The 22,525-nt window shown below is 41.3% G+C and overlaps 3 protein-coding genes and 4 non-coding genes across 11 annotated transcripts in view; 5 read left to right on the forward strand and 2 right to left on the reverse strand.

Moving 5' to 3' along the window:
• Nucleotides 1–7,899, reverse strand: part of LOC100556272 (chromosome-associated kinesin KIF4) — a 26,497-nt gene extending 18,598 nt beyond the window's left edge. For all 3 annotated transcript variants that reach the window (XM_008119572.3, XM_008119571.3, XM_008119570.3), the window contains exons 1-14: nt 7,743–7,899; nt 5,052–5,191; nt 4,685–4,799; nt 4,085–4,275; nt 3,564–3,656; nt 2,873–3,039; nt 2,452–2,546; nt 2,084–2,203; nt 1,480–1,655; nt 1,258–1,319; nt 916–1,045; nt 761–819; nt 358–463; nt 29–85 (exon numbers count right to left, since the gene is read on the reverse strand). In XM_008119572.3, coding sequence (XP_008117779.2) covers nt 29–85; nt 358–463; nt 761–819; nt 916–1,045; nt 1,258–1,319; nt 1,480–1,655; nt 2,084–2,203; nt 2,452–2,546; nt 2,873–3,039; nt 3,564–3,656; nt 4,085–4,275; nt 4,685–4,799; nt 5,052–5,174 — 1,494 coding nt within the window. In that variant the 5' untranslated portion in view covers nt 5,175–5,191; nt 7,743–7,899. The remainder of the gene's footprint in view (nt 1–28; nt 86–357; nt 464–760; nt 820–915; nt 1,046–1,257; nt 1,320–1,479; nt 1,656–2,083; nt 2,204–2,451; nt 2,547–2,872; nt 3,040–3,563; nt 3,657–4,084; nt 4,276–4,684; nt 4,800–5,051; nt 5,192–7,742) is intronic.
• A 297-nt stretch (nt 7,900–8,196) lies between these two features.
• Nucleotides 8,197–14,082, forward strand: LOC134292592 (PDZ domain-containing protein 11). 3 transcript variants are annotated; one of them, XM_062958041.1, is made up of 7 exons: nt 8,197–8,340; nt 9,009–9,130; nt 10,369–10,452; nt 10,906–10,962; nt 11,660–11,758; nt 12,322–12,382; nt 12,872–14,082. In XM_062958041.1, the coding sequence occupies exons 2-7, from the start codon at nt 9,032–9,034 to the stop codon at nt 12,904–12,906; spliced, it is 435 nt and encodes a 144-aa protein (XP_062814111.1). In that variant the 5' UTR covers nt 8,197–8,340; nt 9,009–9,031; the 3' UTR covers nt 12,907–14,082. The 3 variants fall into 3 exon arrangements, with proteins under 3 accessions (XP_062814111.1, XP_062814112.1, XP_062814113.1); XM_062958042.1 differs by having other exon boundaries at nt 8,301–8,323; XM_062958043.1 differs by lacking the exon at nt 8,197–8,340 and adding an exon at nt 8,450–8,472.
• A 3,465-nt stretch (nt 14,083–17,547) lies between these two features.
• On the forward strand, nt 17,548–17,619 carry trnaq-uug (transfer RNA glutamine (anticodon UUG)). Its single transcript has one exon. It is a non-coding gene; the product is annotated as a tRNA-Gln (tRNA).
• Nucleotides 17,620–18,215: 596 nt separating this feature from the next.
• Nucleotides 18,216–18,286, forward strand: trnag-gcc (transfer RNA glycine (anticodon GCC)). Its single transcript has one exon. It is a non-coding gene; the product is annotated as a tRNA-Gly (tRNA).
• Nucleotides 18,287–18,490: 204 nt separating this feature from the next.
• trnaf-gaa (transfer RNA phenylalanine (anticodon GAA)) lies at nt 18,491–18,563 on the forward strand. Its single transcript has one exon. It is a non-coding gene; the product is annotated as a tRNA-Phe (tRNA).
• Nucleotides 18,564–18,752: 189 nt separating this feature from the next.
• LOC100553468 (histone H1.01) lies at nt 18,753–20,866 on the reverse strand. The gene has a single exon (XM_003226654.4). The coding sequence runs from the start codon at nt 20,815–20,817 to the stop codon at nt 20,179–20,181; it is 639 nt and encodes a 212-aa protein (XP_003226702.2). The 5' UTR covers nt 20,818–20,866; the 3' UTR covers nt 18,753–20,178.
• trnas-gcu (transfer RNA serine (anticodon GCU)) lies at nt 19,024–19,105 on the forward strand. The gene has a single exon. It is a non-coding gene; the product is annotated as a tRNA-Ser (tRNA).
• Nucleotides 20,867–22,525: the final 1,659 nt, after the last annotated feature.

A 22,525-nucleotide genomic window follows, 5' to 3' on the forward strand; every position in this document is an offset into this window, starting at 1 on the left:
AGTCTACGACATCCAGCAGCTGACTTACAGCACTAGAATCCTGGTCAGATGTATCCATGTCAGCATCACCATTAGCATTTTCATTCTGTGGAAGAAAGCAAGATTTAGCCAGGTATGATACAAAGGTCCTATAAACAGCTTACAGGGGCCTCTGTTTTGAACCAGCTCTTGGGAATATATAAGGTGCATATTTCCAACACTGGAAAGATCCAGTTCCAAACAAAACATGGTAATTTGCCCATTTTGAACTTCTCCAGAAGAAAAGTTTTGCAATCTTTAAGGCTTGCATAGTTTTGTAATCTTCAAATATGCTGTATTTTGTTAAGTCTGTAAAATATCCTGCCTGAGGGCTCTTACCGGCAAGCGAGTAATCAGTTCCTGCAGCTGACAAAATAATTCCACCTGCTGTTTTAGTTCTTGGTCCTCCAGAGTCTCAAGTAACTTCTGCAGGTTGAGTTTTGTCCTGAAATTCAATTTCACAAAGTGAGGATTGGAACATCTGTATCTAATTTATGGCATGTAAATGATCAACTGAACACTCTCATCCTGTCCTGGCTGGCCCATATGTATGTCCTCATCCCTGTTCTGGATCAAAGGTGGACAACATGTGGAACTCTAGCTGGACTGCAATTCCCACTGTCCCTCACAGATTGCTTTGCTGGCTATGAAGAATTTGTCAGCCCTGGTCTCCATGGGGTGAGTCCCACAGCAACTGCTCTACAGATTCAAACACCTAAGCATGTATAGGGCACAGACTTACACAGGATGCTGCTGAAGCTCCTCAAGTTTGGCGTTGATCTTTTCATTCTGCTGCTCCGCCTACCAAAAATAGAAAATGAATTACGAACAATGATATTATTACAGCCATGCACAATAGTATGAGACAAATCACTTTGAGTGTATCTTGGGCCTTACCGCAATGTAACTCTCCAACACCTGAGCAATCTGACTTGCTGCTTCGCTCAGGCTGCGGCTGAGTTTTGCATTCTCCTCTGTAAGGGAGTGGTTCTTCTCCATCAGAGACTGCAAGTTTTCTGAGGGCTCCCTATTGACAGTAAGAAGGAAAGATGTGTTAGTAAGGGCCTTCTACCAGAAAACCACTTTTTTCTAACCAAAAACTAAACAAAGCAGTGCAGGATGCATTGCAAGTAAGTTTACAGGAGGAAAAGATAGCAAACCTCCCCACGAACCAGCCTTTAATTTCATGGGCCAACTGCTTCCTGGGCTAAGTTACAGTTATGGATAGACATTCCTTACCCAATAGATACTGGGAGTGTCCCTCCGTGGGCCTGTAGCAATAAAACCTGCAACTCTTGAACCTAGAAGGAAGAATATGATTATGTTTAACTGTTTGTCTTGACATTTTTACCTAATAACATAGTTTATGATTCTGTGGCAGCAATTACAAAAAAAAATACAAGGGAGACAATGAGACCCTATTTCCGCAGCAACTCTCCCCTCCCTAATTCTGGAAAATACCTGCGTTCTTAACCGGTTGATCTCTTCAGCCTGTGGGTCAATATTCACTATTGGCTTGTTCTTTATTTTTCTGGCCCTGTCAGCATAGCGAAGGGTATTCAACGTCTCCTCCAGATTAGAATCAGCTGGACTCACGCAGGCAATCATCAAAGTGTGGCTATTGCCTCCCAAGGAATCTGGAGAGTAAGAAAGCAACAGGGGCTGAATAAAACTGAATAAAATCCCACATTATCTGCTTTGAACTGGAATATATGGCAGGGTGGACTCAGATATCCTAGTTCAAAGCAGATGTTGTGGGATTTTCTGCCTTGATATTCTAAATTATATGGCTATGTGGAAGGGCCCTGAGTCTATGTTTTGCTTTTTAAAAGTTTTATTTTACTATTGTTTATAGAATCAGAAAGTTGGAAGGGAAAACAAAGGTCCATCTCACTTAACCTCCAGTCAATGCAGAAATTCAAAGCTACAGTATCCATGGCCAGGGGCCATCCAACCTATTTTAAATGTTTCTCCAAAGCGCCCACTAACATCCCTTTGGCAACGGAAAGAACAGGTTTTCAGAGCCTCAAGGTAATTCCTAGAAAGTCTCGTGTTCCAGCCTTACCTTGCAACAGACGGGTTAGCTTGGAATCCCTATAAGGGACAAAACTGCCCTTCTTGGTTTCATCCCCAAGAGCACTGATGACATTCCCCAGGCAGAGAAGCCCTTTATTAATATTGATACCTATACAGAAAAAAACAGGATAGAGAGATCTCAAGTGAATGCTTTTTCATAAGAAAGGAAGACAGAGTAAAACATGGAAGCAGCAAATCAGAAAAACTATTAAAATACTTCTATGTCTGCAAAATCATCAGTCCTTACTTTAAGCAATTCTAAACTTTGTGTTTTGATTGACAAAGAGATGAAAAATAGGAATAAAAGGTTTTTGAAACATGAAGACATTGTCATTGTCAGAAACCTATCCTACTTACCTTCCCGGAGTCGATCCCCTTCTGCTTTGGTCTTCTTCTGCCTTTCAGAACCTGCCAGGTCTACCAGATGCAGTTTGCAGTGAAAGCTGGTGTTCCTAAGCCAGAAATAAAGTGGTCCAGTCAAAAGACAGTGTATGGGAAATGTATGACAATGGATAGCATTCATAATAGTTTCTCAGTGGGTAGCACTGCAATGGTGCAAAGAGAGCTACTGACAACAGAACATTAATTTTCAAGGTTCTGCATTTGTTGCTTTTCTAACCAAACATCGAGTTCAGATATCTTCTCCAAGTATTCCTCTACCCCCCAAGAATTTTGATCGAAAGGTGCTTTGTGTAATTACATACACACAGCACAAGTCCACATTTACTTGCAACAGGCAATATTACAAATGAGCAAGGTTCTGGATGCTTTTGCTTACATGTCACTCTTGCTTTTCTGCTCAATGCTTATGGTGAAGATGGCATGAGAGCGTGACGACTGGGTGTTCATAGCTGTGGCAGCAACCGTTCGGGAGTTATTTCCTTGCTCCAGGCAGGAGACTGTCTCTTGGGCATTAGTCACCTCATGTGCTGTCAGTCCCACGATCTGGATCAAAACACAAGATGAGGAAGAAGCAATTATTCTGCCTTTGAAGATCCCTTTGTTTATGGTATCTGTAAAACCAGTCACTATCAGGCAAAGGAGCCTATAATTGGCGATCTTATTACAAGATATAGAATTGAGACTGAAAGACTTCAGATGAAATGTTGTTCAGATGAATTCTGAATGAGAAGGAACATAAATTAGCTATAATTATATTGCTTTCCAATTTTTGGTAGACCAGAAAATTGCCTCAATGCTCAATTTACTGTATTTATTTCCTCAACTTTAGAGGCTTTAGAAGATATAAAGGAGCAATGTTTATAAAACAACAGATGTCTATTTTATTTTCTCATCTTTATTAGAGAATAGTGCTTGCATATGTCTACCACACTTAGAGAAGTCAGCTTGCCTGCATCTACTGAAGACCAAATTGAAATCCATTTTGACACTACCAGCTATATTTATGTGATATTTCACATACTATTCTCTGAAAAAAAACCCAGCAAACAATGGCAGATCAAGTCTACCTTTATGCCTTCTTTGGGATCTTCGCGGATGCTGATTTGAGATGTCCTATCTTTGGCTGGCGACAAGAGATCCAAGATGTCTTCATTGTAGATCTGAAAAGTACAAAGTAGCAGGCTAAAAAGTAATCAACATAAAACAACAGTGGCAACTTCAAGCCTGCTTTCTTGTAAGCAAACACTACCAAACAAAGGAATTTATTTTCAAGCTAACAAGTGCAGGATCGATGGATAGAGCACCTCCAATGACTCTGGATGCTAGTGTTCCTCTTCTACCACACCTGGAAAAAGGATTGTTGCTGAAAGTCTGAGAGGGAAATTGAGCTTTTCCTCACCTCAGCAATATATGAGAAAAATATGTTAAAAACACTTTTAAGTCCACAACCAATTTAGAACTGCTACCCAGATCAATTGATGAGGCAAACTTTGTTAATAATCTACAGAAAAAGCACAAAGAACCCCGATGGATGCCCATCCAGCCTTTTTTAAGCTATTAGTTTATGCAAAACATAAATGGTTTCTACCTCTAAATAAGAGACTTTCAAGGAAAAGTGCCAGTCCGTTTTCTCTTGTATTTTTTGGAAGAGAAATTTTATCACTCGGGGGATGACTCCAACGATGGGATCGTTCTCTTGGTTGGCTATGTAGGCTCCTCCCATGGAATATGTTTTCCCAGACCCCGTCTGTCCATAGGCCAAAACAGTGGCATTGTATCCTTGATAATTGAGACGAAAAAAGAAAGTTTGTCATTATATATGAGGACGGCTGCCTCACATGATCAAAGAGAAGCACACTGGGAATACCTGATCTTTCCCCGGATCCACATATTTTCAGTTGGGCAACCTGCATATTGTTCAAGCCTCATTCCTTCGTACTGCTAAGGTTATTTAGGATTTTATAATCAGAAGCTACACCATGTAGGAAAGAAACCAACTTTCTTCTCCATTTGAACAGAAGGCTTCTTTTGCTCTTATCTCTAGTCAGTGATCAAAAGTAAGAAACTCTTTAAAAAAATTCAAATGTTCAGGTATCTAAACTGTTAAACTAGAGCTGTCACTTTGGTTTCAGGACACAATCCTCTTCATGAAAATACCCCTCCATTATTTTGTCAGTATTGTTCTCACCTTTAAAAATTCCCTTTATGAGGGGAACGATGCAAGTGTTAAAAACTTCCTCTTGCTCAGTAGAAGGGTCAAAAACATAATCATATGTGAAAGGTTTGTCCTTCCCTAGGATTACCTGTGAGGAAGCAAAAAGGGAGATTATATTTAGCCAACAAATCCCTAACTCAACTCAAAGTAACACTATATGCACATATATTCAAATGTGTATGTTGGTTGGTTGGTTTGTAACAGAAAGTCTTGATAGATCTGGACCAAACTCGTCACCCATACCCTTCATGATCCAACTTAAAAGAGTTGAGGGATTTGAACTTTTTAAAAGTGCCTACCGCTTTCGGGCTCAGAACTGAGGCCCAAAAACTCTCCTCACCTGCTGTTCTCCAGGGACAAAAGACAAGCACACGTGGCACCCCTCCGCAATCTCTTTAGGAACAAGTGGGCGACACCTCAGGGCCACCTTCACAGGGATCCCTTTGTCCTCGTCCTTCGACATTTTATCTGGCTAGCTTCCTGAGCAAGAGATCCGAAAGTGGCAGAATGTTAGTCTCCTAGAAAAATAGCTGTGTGGTATGGGTGCCGAATACAATACAGGCAGATTTTAGTCATTCACACAACCAAAAGAACTTCCTTAGTCCAAAGTATACTAGCATCAGGACTACAATTTGTGTGGCTGCTAAAATGTTAACTTTAAAAGCATTTCCTCTAATTGTTCTATTTATACACAGCAGACATAATTAAACAAAAAGCAGGTTGCTACTGAAAAGCTATGGCTCTAAACTCACATATAGTTTTTTTTTCTTAATAAACCTTTTCTGTCTCAACATCTGCATGACAAAAAATGTCAAAACAACCGTTCACACAAGCACCTTTGCCTTTTCTATTTTTTACAACCATAATCATACTATTACCTAATGAAGACTAAAGTATTTTAAAAATGAAAGTAAATGTGGCTGACCTCCACATCCAGAAAAAAACACAGTACAAAATAGTATATACTATCTACCTAATATTATATTATCATTATTAATATTTTCCAGCCCAAGCCTAATGGACAGGATTAAAAAAAATCAGGTGAGGAATTAACATTATTCTCAAATTTTTCATATAAAGGCATTATAAAAGAAGTAACATTATTATTATTATTGTGAGCACTTCCCTCCTCCCAAATAAAAAGCACACTTTCCAAAAAAAAGTGAAATTATATTTTAAAGATTCCATTCCATCCCTAGAAAGGCAATAGAGAATAACTTTTATTGTTATTGTTGTTGCTTTTGTCAGCACTTCTTTTGTCTGATTTAGGGCCTTTAAGGTGTTTTGGACTACCGGCAATTAGGAATAGTAGAAGTACAAAACACCTGCTCTAAATGGACAGAAGGATTTTTTTAAAAATGAAATTAGATGTCAACACCCCCTCAATCCAGCAAGACAATACAAAAACATAGAACACTTCTACTACTACTACTAATTATGATTAACCATGTCAATAGCTGTCTAGTTCTAAATAGAAATCAGATGCTACCAAAAAAAAGTGTGCATTAAGGATCCCCCTCTCCAAAAAAATGATAATATAGTATATTATTGATGTTCCTTTTATCCAAAAAGCCTAATGGTGTATATAATAATCATCAGGGACTGATGTGATTTTACATGATTTCAATAATGTTCAATACGGTCTTAATACTTGTATATTTGTTTATAATACTTGTGTATTTGTATATTTTAAGCTGTATTGCAATGCTTTGAGTCTCCGTATGGAGAAAAAAAGCAGGATGTAAAAAATAATAACAATAATAAGTATTTCTACATCATTATTGTCGAAGGCTTTCATGGCCAGAATCACTGGGTCGCTGTGAGTTTTCTGGGCTGTATGGCCATGTTCCAGAAGCATTCTCTCCTGACGTTTCCTCCATATCTATGGAAGGTATCCTCAGAGGTTGTGAGAGCTGTTGGAAACCAGGTAAGTGGGATTTATATATCTGTGGAATAACGTCCAGGGTGGGAGAAAGAATTCTTGTCTGTTTGAGGCAAGTGTGAATGTTGCAATTGGCCACCTTGATTAGCACTGAATAGCCTTGCCACTTCAAAGCTTGGACGCTTCCTGCCTGGGGGAATACTTTGTTGGGAGGCATTAGCTGACCCTGATTGAACCATGTCTGGAATTTCTGTTTTTTGAGTGTTGTCCTTTATTTACTGACCTGATTTTAGAATATTGGTAGGCAGATTTTGTTCATTTTCATGGTTTCCTCCTTTATATTGAAATTGTCCACACGCTTGTGGATTCAATGGCTTTTCTGTCCAGACTGACATACTAGTTGTTAGAGTGGTCCGGCATTTCTGTGTTCTCAAATAATAGGCTGTGTCCAGGTTGGTTCAACAGGTGCTCTGCTATGGCTGACTACTGTGGCTGAATTAGTTTGCAGTGCCTTTCATGTTCCTTGATTTGTGTCTGGGCAAGGCTGCGTTTGGTAGTCCACAAGCATGTGGACAATTTCAACAGAAGGGAGGCTAGCAGTATTTTAAAAAGCCCTCTAAAATCAGGAAAGTAAAGAACAACACTCAGTAAACAAGGGAATCTCTGACAAGAAACAATCAGGGCCAGCTAACACCTCCCAATAAAGTATTCCCCCAGGCAGGAAGTGTCCAAGCTTTGAAGCTGCAAAGCCATTCAATGCTAATCAAGCTGGCCAGTTGCAACATTCACACTTGCCTCAAACAGACAAGTTCTTTCTCCCACCCTGGACATCATTCCACATATAAACCTCACTTTCCTAGTTTCCAACAGACCTCACAACCTCTGAGGATGTTTGCCACAGATGTGGGCGAAACGTCAGGAGAGAATGCTTCTGGAACATGGCCAGACAGCCCGGAAAACTCACAAAACAGTACATAAATAATAATAATAATAATATAATCGTCCCATATAATAATACATAATAATATTATAATAATACAATAGCTTCATGTATTAATTACTATGTCTACCATTGCCTTCATTGGCCCCTCCCCCACCGCAAAAAAAAAAAAAACAGCCTTTATTCAAAATTAAATGTTCGGGCCTCACCTCCCAGAAGAGTGAAAAATAAAATTTCACAACGGCAGGATGGGGAAGGGAGGCCTAAAAACGTTATTCGCCCATCAATGGCGCGCGGCCTCCTCTCCTTCTCCTCCTCCAGGCGTCTCGCACTGTGAAAACGCCCAATATTTAAAAGCAACGCGCCCATCCGGGCATTCGCGGAAGAGAGGGGGCGGAACCAAGAAAGAGAGTGACGCAAGACGGAGGGAAGGAAAAAGACGTCATGACGTCATGACGCCCTCCGTCGCCATGGAGGCACGCCGATTGGAGACAGGGAAGCGCATCTTCATCCCTTTACTGTGCCACACCTATTAAAGACAGCATTTCCTTCTCCCCGCCCACTTCTCCTATTCCCCGCCTCTTTCTCCTCCGCTCAACCAATCCAGACGCTTTGTGTCTCTACCTGACGCAACGTTAGACCAATAGAAGGAGGAATAGATTTTCTCGCTTTCGATTGGGCATCTCTCGGGGGAAGAGCCTCTCCGGATTGGTTAAAGCATCGAAAGTGGGCGGGGCTTGGGCCAGCTGAGTCTCAGCGCCCATCCCAGCTGCTCAATCGAAGGCGAAAGGTCGGTTTTCTGACGATGTAAGTAAAAGGGAGTGCAAATGGTTGGATCCGGGAGATCTAAGGCGCATCTACACGGTAGAATTAATGCGGTTTGATAACACTTTAATTGCCATGGCTCTTTGCTAAGGAATTCTGGGAGTTGTAGTTTTGGTAAATCTCCAGCACTCTATCAGGGGGAAGTATAAAGACCTTACAAAACTACAGCTCCCAGGATCCCATCGCATTGAGCCATGGCAGTTAAAGTGGCATCAAACTGCATTAACTACCGTGTAGATGAGGCATGGGCAAACTTGGGCCCTCCAGGTGTTTTGGACTCCAACTCCCACAATTTATTTATTTATTATTTATTTATTTACAGTATTTATATTCCACCCTTCTCACCTCGAAGGGGACTCAGGGTGGATCACATTGCACATATAAGGCAAACATTCATTGCCATAACATAGAACAGAGACAGACGCAGGCACGGGCTGGCCTCAAACTCATGACCTCTTGGTCAGAGTGATTTGTTGCAGCTGGCTGCTAACCAGCCTGCACCACAGCCTGGCCCACGTCCTAACACCTGCTAAGAGAAAGCTTGGTGGGTGGGAGATCAGTTTTCTTTCTCTTTGTGTGCGTTTGGCTTGGAGGTACTATATGTGTATTTCGTTTCGGATAGTGTGAAATCACCTATTTTGTTTCTCCAGATTTCTCTTCCACTGCCTCCAAAATGGACATGGGTGGTGGAGGCCGGATCCCGTACGACGACTATCCAGTTGTGTTCCTGCCTCCCTATGAAAGCCCTCCTGCCTGGATCCCTCCCCATGAGGCAAGTGGCCACAGGTCCTTCTCTGGTTATGCAGACAGCCCGGTGGTCTCAGCTGCTTAAGCATTTTAGGATCGGCATTTTTGGATCCGAACAGGACAGACACTTGGGATGCATCCACACTGTTGAATTAATGCAGTTTAACACCACTTGCAGTTTAACTACCATGGCTTAATACTATGGAATCCCGGGAGGTGCAGTTTGGTTGGGCCCCAGCACTATATGGCAGAGAAGGTTTAAGACCTTGTAAAATTACATCACTCATGAGCCATTACACTTAACATGGTGTCAAATTGCGTTAATTCTACAGTGTAGATGTTCCCTTGGTCATAAAGTTTAGAGGAAGGAGACCCTACATCCTATACCTTATTATTAGTAGTAGTCTAACTCTCCTCGTGGCTGGAGGTGGGGTACAACACATATAAAACAACCAGATAATACAGTACACAGTTCCATTAAAATACGTATATGAAAATGCATACTACAAAGATTCAGGCAGGACACTCATAAAATGTAAATTCAAATTTCAGAGTATAAAATTGACTGGATTGGTCTTCCATTGTGTCTTGAATGCATTCATCGTCATCATCATTATTATGTTTATGTTTATTTATATCTCGCTTTTTCCCTCTGTAAGGAGACTCAAAGTGGCTAACACCAAAAGCATTACAACACAATTTAAGATATAGTAAAGGTAAAGGTTTCCCCTGACGTTAAGTCCAGTCATGACCGACTCTGGGGGTTGGTGCTCATCTCCATTTCTAAGCCAAAGAGCCAGTGTTGTCCATAGACATCTCCAAGGTCATGTGGCCGGCATGACTGCATGGAGCACCGTTACCTTCCTGCCAGAGCAGTACCTATTGATCTACTCACATTTGCATGCTTTCAAACTGCTAGGTTGGCAGGAGCTGGGGCTAACAGCGGGCACTCATTCCGCTCCCGGGATTTGAACTTGGGACCTTTTGGTCCTCAAGTTCAGCAGCTCAGCACTTTAACACACTGTGCCACCAGGGCCCCCAATTTAAGATATACAAAGATACAAATATTAAAACAGTATTAAACATCATTAGTATTAAGATAAGATCAATAAAAACGTTTCAGCAATCCCTCCTGTGCTTTTTTCTCCATTTTATGGGGCTGAAGTAGAGGAGGCAGTGTTTACTGGATCCAAGAAATGGTTTAATGTCCCCTATAATGGAATTCACCTTATGCCATTTCTCTGTGTGTGTGTTTCTTTTTAGAGAATTTACCATTCTGATTACAACAATGAGCTCACCCAGTTCCTGCCTAGGACGATTGTGCTGAAAAAGCCTCCTGGGGCTCAGGTGAGATATTTAATTTTGCCATTTCATATAAGAGGAGCCATTTTACTCAGCCATTGTATAGAACAGGAATTGGGCATCCACAGATTTAGGTATCCATGGGGGTTGTGGAATCCAATCCCAGCATATACTAAAGGCCCACGTCTATCCATTATTTGAGAGCTAGAAAGCTTATCATTTCTGGGGCTGGAAGATGTCTCTTTTAATAAGAAATGAGCTTTACTTAAGGCTTGGAAATCTTTTCATTTTATTTGCACAGACCTAGTTGCCCAAAGAATCTAGTATTTTGCAACCATTTGGGGGGTATTTCTGTTTCTAATGTTAGGTTTGTGCCCTTTATATCTCTTCCTGTAGTGCATTAAATGGTTTCAGGGAAAATATTATGTTCGATAACTAATTCTGTGTTGAATAATCACACTTCTTTCACACCCCTCATTCATGGTTTCTCTTTTCTAGCTGGGATTTAACATCCGAGGAGGAAAAGCATCCCAGTTGGGGATCTTCATTTCTAAGGTATCTCTTATTTCCAACTTGTGTTTGGCTGCTTTCATTTTGGCAAGCAAGTTATGTTTTTTGGGATTGCATTCATTTGACTCTGGGAGGATTGCCTTACTTTGTTGTTTTTATATGTTTTCAGACTGGCTCTGATTCTGATGTTTTTGTTATTGTTTCCTCTTCTAAAGCTAAACTGTCTGTCAGAATTTTAAAAGGAATCAAAGAACTATCCTCTTCCATCAGGCTTACCCAGTCGTCTTTGAATCATGAGTTTTGAAACTGCATTCTATTCTTGCTATATGTTGATTTGTACCCTGTGTTTGGTATATGTTTTTATAACAATGTGTTTTATCTATGTATTTATTTTGTACATGTTTCATGTTTATATGTTTTAACTCTGTTGTACCCCGCATTGCGCTAGTAGAGACAGGTAGCAAACAACAACAACAACTGGATTGCTGTGAGTTTTCTGGGCTGTATGGCCATGTTTCAGAAGCATTCTCTCCTGACGTTTCTTCCACATCTATGGCAGGCATCCTCAGAGGTTGTGAGGTCTCTGAGGATGCCTGCCATAGATGTGGGTGAAACATCAAGAGAGAATGCTTCTGGAACTTGATCATACAGCCCAAAAAACTCACAGCAACCCAGTGATTTCAGCTATGAAAGCCTTTGACAACAATGATAAAGATGATGATGATGATGATGATGTTTTTAGGTAATCCCTGACTCAGATGCTCATCGAGCAGGGCTTCAAGAAGGAGACCAGGTTCTAGCAGTGAATGATGTGGATTTCCAGGATATTGAACATGGCAAGGTGAGGCTTTGATGTTCTTATATGCCTTCAAGTTGAACCTGACTTATAACAATCTCCTCATGCTATTGCCCAGTCTTTTAGTATTTTAATTTGTTACCGGCTCTTAGGAATGGTGGGAACTGAAGTCCAAAACACCCAGAGAGCCGAAGTTTGCCCATGCCTGCTTTAGCCCATCGCTAAGACTCTCTAGCTCTTCTGCCAGAAATTGACTGTAAAGTCATGCTGAAGGTCCTAGATATTCCTAGAGCAGTGGTTCTCAACCTGGGGTCCCCAGATGTTTTTGGCCTTCAACTCCCAGAAATCCTTACAGCTGGTAAACTGGCTGGGGTTTCTGGTAGTTGTAGGCCAAAAACATCTGGAGACCTCAGGTTGAGAACTACTGTCCTAGAGAGATGTTATCTCAGGTTGAATGGGACTCATCGCCCAGCGGCAAGAACTGAAGGGCCCCATGATTGTCACCCTTGTTTTATGGGATGAAAACACTTACTATAGGATTGAAGCATTGAGAACTTAATGTGGGCCCAGCTGAATGTTCTCTTGTGATTGTTGCTTGCTCCCTGCAGGCTGTGGAGATATTGAAAACCGCTCGGGAGATCATTATGAGGGTCCGCTTCTTCCCATACAGTAAGTGGTTGCTGTTGCCCTGTGCCCTTTTTGGAAGCCAAATGCTGTTTCCCTTCTTCTCACACCAAAACCCCCAATTGTGTCTTTGCTTCAATTTGCAGTTTTTATTATTATTATTATTATTATTATTTACAGTATTTATATTCCGCCCTTCTCACCCCAAAGGGGACTCAGGGCAGATCACATTACACATATAGGCAAACATTCAATGCCTTTTAACATAGAACAAAGACAAGACAAACATAGGCTCCGAGCGGGCCTTGAACTCATGACCTCCTGGTCAGAGTGATTCATTGCAGCTGGTTGCAGCTGCCTTGCTCTCCCGCCTGCGCCACAGCTCTCTACAAGGAGAGCTCAGCCTTCAAGAGACCGTGTCATAAAACATAAAATGGACAACTGTCTTGGTGCTGGAATTCCTGCCAGTTCCAAGTTCAGAACAAGTTCTACATGTTGACTTTCCTTCTCATGTTTTCTTTCTATTGCTTCTAGATTACCAGCGGCAGAAGGAGAGAACCGTCCACTAGAAATCCCTTCTGATTTACATCCACCTTTTTGCAGAGAACTCACCAACTGTGGTTTTCAATTGAGTTAACCTGCAGAGAAGGACACATTATTTCCTCTGTTTTGTGTTGTAAATTTCGAGACACAAAGGGACTGAACTTGGGTCTTCCCTGATCAGGAAATTGATATAGACTCTCTGACGAGTTCGATACCCAATGCTTCTCCAGACCCAAGAGAATCCATATAATCCAACGTATTTCTTCTTCCTCTGCTGTGGTTTGCTTTTGAGTGTTGGGGTCCAAAGAAGAAAACTGGGGTCATTGAAGCTTCCTGTTGGCATTGAAGTGGGATTGTTGGTTACTTTTAGAGGGTACGATCCTCCTCCAAAGCCCTCTGTTAGGCCACGTTGAAATGTATGGGATTTGCTTCTGTTCATTGCTCTGAATGTTTGTGAGCTGGTGAGGAAACAGTCTTGCACGCATCATGCGCTTTGTGCTTCGTTTTGTAAAGCCTTAAATACTTGGGCATCTGCTTGGTTATATGTTATGGAATAGAGTGTTGGGAGCAGGATTAGTAGCTCTTGCTGGATCCGGGAAGGCGGCTATTTTTGTTCTAATTCCTCATGTTTAGTTTTCTTCGCACACAGGGATAGGAATGATATGGGAGATGATCTCCCAAGCCTACAAGTATTTTCTCCTGTGTTACCTAAAGGGACCTTTCATGCCCCGCAGCTATAGCACTAATTTTTCTTTTTAACTGCCATAATTAGCTACATCATGTGGGATTCTGCGATTTGTAGGCTATTGAAGCACCAAAGCTCTCTGGCTAAGAATTCTAAGGCCCCTTCTACACTGCCATATAATCAAGATTATCAAAGCAGATAATCCACATTATTATATGAGTCTACACTGCCATATTATCCAGTTCAAAGCAAATCTGGATTTTATATCGTAGTATAGATGGGGCCTTTATCTCCCTTAACTCCCAAGTCCCAGGATGAAAATGATGGCAGCTAAAATGAACTGGTTGTGGTGTATGTGTATAGTATGAAACAGATCCCACATTATTCCTTTTATTTTAACATATATCACCTAAAGAGAGACATAAAAGACTGACTTGGCTGCTGACTCTGTATGTACTGAAATGTGTGTGGACACACACACCTAGCTCTTTAAGTATAAATTTTATCAACAAATGGACATGGCTCTGTGTATTCTTTGCTCCTTGGTGCAGTTGTTATATTGATTTATATGCTGCTTTTTCTCTTATTCAGACACAAGCTAGCAAACAGCACTTTAAAAAGTACCATGTACAAATACCTAAAGAGTGTAAACACTAAAACAGATTTAAATCTAGAGCTATATAAAAGTCGTAGCATCATAAGAGTTGGAAGAGACCTTGTGGGCCATCCAGTTCAACCCCAATCTGCCAAGAAGCAGGAAAATCACCTTCAAAACACCCCCAACAGATGGCCATCCAGCCTCTGTTTAAAAGCCTCCAAAGGAGGAGCCTCTAGGACAGACAGAGAGTTCCCTTCTGAACAGCTCTCATAGTGAGGAAGTTCTTCCTAATGTTCACGTGGAATCTCCTTTCCTGTAGTTTAAAGCCACTGCTCCATGCCCTAGTCTCCAAGGCAGCAGAAAACAAGCCTGCTCCCTCCTCTCTATGACTTCTCACTTCTTGCTATAAGGCCCTCATCGTGTCTCCTCTCAGCCTTCTCTCCTGGAGGCTAAACATGCAGCTCTTTAGGCCGCTCCTCATAGGGCTTGTTCTCCAGACTCTTGATCATTTTAGTCGCCCTCCTCTGGATACCTTCCAGCTTGTCAACATCTCCCTTCAATTGCGGTGCCCAGAATGGGACACCGTGTGATTCCAGATGTGGTCTGAGCAAGGCAGAATAGAGGGGGAGCATGACTTCCCTGGATCTAGAAACTAGACTCCTGTTCATGCAGGCCAAAATCCCATTGGCTTTTTAAGCTGCCGCATCACATTGCTGGCTCATGTTCTCCTTCCTCCCTAGGACGACTCCAAGATCTTTTTCACACGTCCTTCTGTCGAGCCAGAAATCGTCCCCCATTCTGTATCTTTGCATTTCATTTTTTCAGCCTAAGTGGAGTATCTTGCATTTGTCCCTGTTGAACTTAAGTGTGTTAGTTTTAGCCAATTATCTCTCTAATCTGAATGGTTAAAAGCATTAAAACCATTAGAACTTATTTAAAATACAGCAGAGTCTCACTTATCCAACATAAATGGGCCAGCAGAATGTTGGATAAGCGAAAATATTGGATAATGAGGGATTAAGGAAAAGCCTATTAAACATCAAATTGCATTATGATTTTACAAATTAAGCACCAAAACATCATGCTTTACAACAAATTGACAGAAAAGGCAGTTCAATACACAGTAACGTTATGTAGTAATTACTGTATTTATAAATTTAGCACCAAAACATCACAATGTATTGAAAATATTGACTACAAAAAATTGACTACTAAGAGGCAGATTGCTTTGGATAATCCAGAACATTGGATAAGCAAAGGTTGGATAAGCGAGACTCTACTGTATATAGAATGATCCCATGACACCCTCATGGTAAGACTACAAGCCACAGAAAGAGATAGATATTAAAATTATTATTATTATTATTATTATTATTATTTTCATGTCCTTTGTGATTCAATTCAAAGGACAAGGGAGAAATGAACAACTAGGATGGTTCCGATCAGAGGCAGGAATCCTGCAGTATCAAAGGTGAGCCTGAACTATAAGTCCCAGTAGCCTTCACCATCATAGCAAATGCTGAGGAATGCTGGGATGAGCAGTCCAAGTACAGTGAGAAGTCTGTGATGTCCATTTCTGGCTTAGAATTGAGCTGAAACCTCCCTTTGAAAGGTGTTCAAACCCAACTGGAGTTCCTGTGGATGACAGCATAATTCTTTCTCCAATTCCAGATGTTCTTGTTCTTCCACAGGGTGAGTGCTCATTTTTTAGGGAGGCGGATTAACTGGAAAGTCAGCTTTTATGTAGGTGGTGGGAAGGAATGAGCACAGACATTCCCTGCCTTGTTGGCCTGCAGCATCAGCTGCCCCGATCTCATTCACTTTGGGGTGTTGACGTATCTAATATATCCACACACGAAGTGAATGAAATATGAAATTTCCCAACACACGAATGTGGGAAAAGAAGTTTATCAATGGGAAGGAGTTTTAGTCCAAATAAACACAATAGATTAGGTATGGGCAAACTTGGAACCTCCAGGTGTTTTGGACTTCAACTCCCACAATTCCTAACAGCCAGAAAATGCACAACAACCCCGTGATTCCGGCCATGAAAGCCTTCGACAACAGGATACCTACAGTTGAGCATTCGGCTCACAGCAAGCAGAGCGTGAAGTGCCACATGGCTGTAAATAATTTAGAGTTTAGGAGGCAAAGATCCAGAGTTCAATCTTTAAATGACAAAATGTTTATTTACAAAAATAACTACTTTTCTTCATAGTAAATGACTGGGTCCTAGCTACTCTTAACTCACCCCATCTTTTCTAGGGTTTTAAAGAGAGGGAGAAATCTGCAAGCATTACATCTCTCCTGACACACAAGCAGAGAGAGATCTCAATACACACAGCACACACTCAGATGTAGAAGTAGAAAGTCAACAACAAAAGGCATGCACCTGCAAAGTATCCATTATACATAACCAATCAGAATGAGAGCAGAAACAGAAGAAATTGATACATTCCAACTGTCATTCAGGAGACAGAGGGGAAGCTACAGTAGAGTCTCACTTATCCAACACTCGCTTATCCAACATTCTGGATTATCCAACGCATTTTTGTAGTCAATGTTTTCAATACATCTTGATATTTTGGTACTAAATTCGTAAATACAGTAATTATTACATAGCATTACTGCATATTGAACTACTTTTTCTGTCAAATTTGTTGTATAACATGATGTTTTGGTGCTTAATTTGTAAAATCATAACCTAATTTGATGTTTAATAGGCTTTTTCTTAATCTCTCCTTATTATCCAACATATTCGCTTATCCAACATTGTCGGCCCGTTTATGTTGGATAAGTGAGACTCTACTGTAATTCTAAAGTAACTACTGTTCATTGAGGACTGCAGACTTGGGCAGTGTGGGGTTGAACTCCCAACAGTTTTCACATTCTGAATTGTTTGCTTTATTCAAAGTAGAAGTCTTATGGAACTGATCATTTCTATTACTGGCATCTTGAAAAATCCCTGGTACAAATAAAGTAATCATGAAGAAACACCTGCCTATCTTTTTTAACAGTTTGGCAACATTTTTATTGTCAAACTATTAATTCTACAGTGTAGAAGTACCCTGGGAATCACATGTGGAACAGAATCAAGTCAAAGAGTTGAGGATCCTTTTGCTCACTTCCTAAGGATGGTAGTTGTTGTTGTTTTTTATACATCTGTTACATCTTTCTTGTAAAATGGGTTCATTCTCCATAAATAGAAATTTAAGGGCAAAATCAAGCCAACCCCAGATAAATCAAGTGATCTTAAAAGTGCTTTAAGAGACTCCCAACAAAGTTATTCCAACATGATAGTATAAAAAATGGAAGAGATGAGAAACGCTTGAGGTGTAATTGGTTTAGAACAAAGGGAAGCGAGGAGCAGCGGCCCACGTGGCCGGTTCCATGGTGTAATGGTTAGCACTCTGGACTTTGAATCCAGCGATCCGAGTTCAAATCTCGGTGGAACCTCACTTTTTAAAATTAACATTTAAAAATCTATTTACTTTCCCCCCACTTGTTTCCTCTCGAATATAAGCTAGAATTACAACTCCAAAGCTGAGTTTCCACCAGAGAAAAGTTACTCAATTTGTCTTTCTCTCTTCTTTCCCATTATATGTATCAGACAAAGATCAGCTTTTTTAGCTTTGTTTTTCACTCTGTGTGTTGAGCAAAAAGAGTAAAGTTTAATGCTGTGTATAATATCCCTCCACTCAGAAAATAGTGAGAGCAGTTGAGGAAAAGAGGGAAATGGCCCTTAATCTGCACCAAAACTCAACTATTCAAGTATGAAAGGGGGCAAAAAGTGGATGCTATCATCTAGAAAGCAAACCTTTAAGGCATGTGTAGAGTGCCAAAATTATGGGTCTTAACCCAGCAGATGTATCTCCCCTTTTTTTCAACGATAGTTAAATTAAGAGTCAGCTACTTTAAAGATTATTACTATACAAAAAGTTACAAAAATAGTAATGATTTATGATGATTCAACAAAACCAGTAAATGAAATATCTAGAACTGCCAGGCTGCTCAGCTATATAGAATCTTAGGGTGACAACGTTCTCGTCGAGGCATTGGTGGTTCAGTGGTAGAATTCTCGCCTGCCACGCGGGAGGCCCGGGTTCGATTCCCGGCCAATGCAATGACAATTTTTTTGTTGTAAATTTCACTGTTAGATCCCAGCGTAATTTCTTCGGCTTTAGGCATTTTATTAAAATTAATTTAGCAAACGTGCTACACTTTTGCATGGCCTTGGAGAAAAAGACGGGAAATAAAAGCCATGGAAAATAAATCAGGAAGCTGATTACTTTTTTTAGATACTGCATCAAAGCCTTGGCCACCAGCAGCCGAAATAGCTCAGTTGGGAGAGCGTTAGACTGAAGATCTAAAGGTCCCTGGTTCGATCCCGGGTTTCGGCAAGGGGCTAGTAGCTTTTTTTTAAACCCCATTTTCTGGTTTTCTTTTTATTCAATAAATGCAAAAGCTGTCTAGGAATCAAGATGGTGGTTTACATTCTCCACTACGTATGTAAAATGGGTCTTCCTCTTTTGTGTCATTTCTTTCCTCCAATATTGATCCTATGCTTCTATACATCAGCATTAAGAAAATGAGGCAGAAAATTGTTTTATTTGAGGCATTATTAGAAATTGTGCTTTACAAAAGAGACTGCAGCATCACATTCATGCTTGCTTTGTACTTTTTCACACTAGGATCCAAACAGTACTGGTGATCGAAAAGTGAAAAATCTTTAGGAACAAAATGGGCCCAAGTTTCTGATGTCATTGTTGGTATCATTTATTAGTTCATCTCTATTAAGAACATACTTTCTGCAGAGGTAAAAGTAACTAGGAAAAAAGGTGAGATTGGACCGGAACACCTGACGAGGTGGCCGAGTGGTTAAGGCGATGGACTGCTAATCCATTGTGCTCTGCACGCGTGGGTTCGAATCCCATCCTCGTCGGTCCACATTATTTTTAAATGCCCTGAATGGAAGGGGCAGGAAAGGGACTTAATGCCAGCGATGAATGTGTGGCACCTTTAAAAACACCTTATCTCCCCCACCCTACCCCATTTCAAGATTTTTAACTTTCCCAGAAATGACTTCCCATATTATGGAAAGTTTTGCTCTCATAGTGGGATAACTGCAGGTGTGGGCGATTTTATTAAAAGAGTTACCAAAAATCAACTTATTTCTACGAATCCTGAGAATCTCACATTGTTGGGACTCATGAAGGCAAACCTCGATGCAATTTCTAGACCATGAAGCATCCCCCTTTTAAAAACTCAATGGGTTGCTGTGTTATCCGGACTGTATGGCCATGCTTCAGAAGCATTCTCTCCTGACATTTCGCCTGTATCTATGAAAGGCATCCTCAGCGGTTGTGAGGTCTGTTGAAAACTAGGTAACAAATGCCTCAACAAAACAAATGCCTCAACTAGGTAAGAGAGGATTATATATCTGTGGAAAGTCTAGGATGGGAGAAAAAACTCTTCTGTTGGAGGCAAATGTGAATGTAGCAATTGGCCACCTTGATTGGCATTGAATTGCCTTGCAGAATAAAGAACACTCAGAAAACAGGAATTCCAGACAGAAAACAATCAGGACCAGCTAACACCTAACAAAGGATTCCCCCAGGCAGTAGGCAGCCAGTCCTTGAAGCTATAAGGCCATTAAATGCTAAACAATGTGGTCAATTGCAACATTAAAATTTGCCTTAAACAATAGCTTTCTCCCACCCTGGACTTTCCAGTTATATAAACCCCTCTTGCCAACAGACCTTACAGCCTCCGAGGATGCATGCAATAGATGCAGGCAGAACATCAGAATGCTTCTGGAACATGGCCATACAATACAGCCCAGATAACAGCAACCCAGGGATTCCCACCATGAAAGCCTTGGACAACACAATCTAAGCAGCAAATCCCCACTATAAGTAACACAGAAGTGATTTCATCCCTTTTTAGGGAATCTGTAGGTGGCTCTTAAAAGAGCCGTTGTGGTAAAAGGTGAAGCCTTTTGCAGGAGTATAGGATTCACTTCTTTTTGGGGGCGAGTTTAGGCTTGGTAGTCTTGGGCTTGGCTTTCGCCTTGGGCTTCAGAGCCTTGGCGGGGCTCTTGATGGTCTTCTTGGGCTTGGTGACTTTGGACTTCTTGGGGCTCTTGGCGGCCACTTTCTTGGCCCCTCCGGCAGCCGAAGCGGGCTTCTTGGCAACTTTCTTGGCGGCAGGCTTCTTGGGTGTGGCGGCTTTCTTCACCACTTTCTTGGCCGCTGGCTTTTTGGCTTTGGAAGCGGCGGAGGCGGGCTTCTTCTTGGGGGCAGCCTTCTTCTCCTTGCCCTCGGAAGCCTGCTTCTTGTTGAGCTTGAAGGAGCCTGAAGCGCCGGTGCCTTTGGTCTGGACCACAGTTCCCTTAGTCACCAGGCTCTTAAGGCCCAGCTTGATGCGGCTGTTGTTCTTCTCCACATCATAGCCGGCGGCCGCCAAAGACTTCTTCAGAGCGGCCAGAGAGATCCCGCCACGCTCCTTGGAGGCGGACACGGCCTGGGTCAACAGCTCCGTCACGCTGGGACCCGAAGGCTTCTTCGCCTTAGCCGCTCCTCCCGCCTTCTTCGCCGGAGCCTTGGCAGCTGGGGCCGCTGAAGACTCAGCCACTGCTGGAGCTACTTCTGCCATCTTGATAACTGTGTACTCTCTTCGAAGGAAAGGTCGAACTGAAAACAAAAACAGCGCGGGGGCCTGGTATTTATAGGGAAGCCGCTGCGCTCCGATTGGTCCGTTTCCAGACGCGTTCTAATTGGTCGTCCATTTCCATCCGCGCTCTGATTGGTCCGTTTCTAGCAAGGCTTCCAGACCGACTCCAGAACGAAGCTCCTTGGGCCCTTGGAACTTTTTTTGTGTTTCTTCATCAGCACAAAAAAGCTAATTATTAAAAATTCTTTTCACGGATTATCCCAAATCCAAGAGGGATCCATAAGGGGAAAGTTAGCTTTGCTGGGACCCAATTTGCAAGTCGAAAGGCGGTAAAATGTGCCAGGGAAAGAAGAAGAAACACAACCTCTGATAATTCCTTCTACTGAAAAATGTGCAAACTTTTGGCTTTTGGTGCAAATAGCAAATTCGGCTTTAAACCCAGGGCTATGGCAGGTTTTGTATAAGGTACCCAGTAGAGTTGACTTCTAGTCAACGATGAGGGGGAGGGTTTTCACCTGATAATTTTGCAGCAATCGCTTGCTTAATTGAGTCAAGTAGCACACCTGGCTAGGAGATATTTTTTTCTTGGAGAGAATCAGTAAAGATACTTTGCTTTATTTCCTGTATCGAATTCTGGATTTCCCACTAAGAAGTAATTACTGGGACAGGAAACAGATCTGCCAGAAGGATCTGGAATTCAAAGGCAAACTCTTGTTTCAGAGATGCATCTACATTGTAGCATTAATGCAGATTGACTCCATTTTCATTGCAATGGCTGAATGCTATGAAATCCTGTGAGTTTCCATAGCATTGAGCCATGACAATGGAAGGTCTAATGGCCTCATAATACAACTCTCAGGTTTCCATAGCAGTGAGCCATTGAAACAAAAGTGGGGTCAAACTGCAGTGTAGATACACCCTCAGAAAATTCTGATAAAAGGAGTACTTAACTACTGCTCCCCTCCAAAGGTAATTTCCAGTGTATACAGGCTGCTTTTTCTCTGGCTCACTGATGTCCAGAAGCAAAATACACGGGGGTTTGGGGGGATTTATTGTGTATGTAAACATCATTTCCAAATGTTGGAGTCCTGGTGTGGAGGGAAGGGGGGTCAACAAAATTAAGATTAAAGCTATGCATTGTTGAAACAGAACAGAAAACAAACCAAATAGAAAAGCTAAAACAAAAATTCAAAACCCAGTTTTTAAGTATAGGCAACAACAAATATTTTTAAAATGCAAGAATAAAAACTCATTAAAATAATGAATGTCAGATGTGTTTTTAATGTTTTATATATTTCTTTTTATCCTTCTTGGGGTTTTTTTTCAAAACAAGGGTGGGGAAAAGTTATGGAGAGAGATTATGAGGGGATTATTTTTTCTATTTGATGTCTTTTTAAATTTTTAGTGTTATTTTAGTGACTATGTTTTTGTTTGGACTTAAGTTGCAATTCTGAAATTGAATAAAAATGATGTAAAAAGATAAATGGATGATGGTAAGGTGTGGGGAAACTGAGATACTTTCTTATGGGCATGGTCCTGAAAAAGAAAAGGATTCCAAGATAGGGGCTAAGCAAGCTTTTCGAAATGGAGTATTCCATAGATGAGATGCATCTACTAAAAAGGTAGTTCCTTTTCCTTCTGATGTATTTTATTTTGATTTTCTGTTTTTACCCGGGCTTGGTCCCATGTA

This window comes from Anolis carolinensis, chromosome 6, assembly GCF_035594765.1.
Source record: "Anolis carolinensis isolate JA03-04 chromosome 6, rAnoCar3.1.pri, whole genome shotgun sequence".
Lineage (NCBI taxonomy): Eukaryota > Metazoa > Chordata > Lepidosauria > Squamata > Dactyloidae > Anolis > Anolis carolinensis.

Coding starts and splice junctions, on each gene's coding strand:
- LOC134292592 (XM_062958041.1), top strand. CDS start 9,032: ATGGACATGGGTGGTGGAGGCCGGATCCCGTACGACGACTATCCAGTT. Junction 11,759..12,321: donor AGGATATTGAACATGGCAAG/GTGAGGCTTTGA, acceptor TGCTCCCTGCAG/GCTGTGGAGATATTGAAAAC. Junction 12,383..12,871: donor GGTCCGCTTCTTCCCATACA/GTAAGTGGTTGC, acceptor TATTGCTTCTAG/ATTACCAGCGGCAGAAGGAG.
- LOC100553468 (XM_003226654.4), bottom strand. CDS start 20,817: ATGGCAGAAGTAGCTCCAGCAGTGGCTGAGTCTTCAGCGGCCCCAGCT.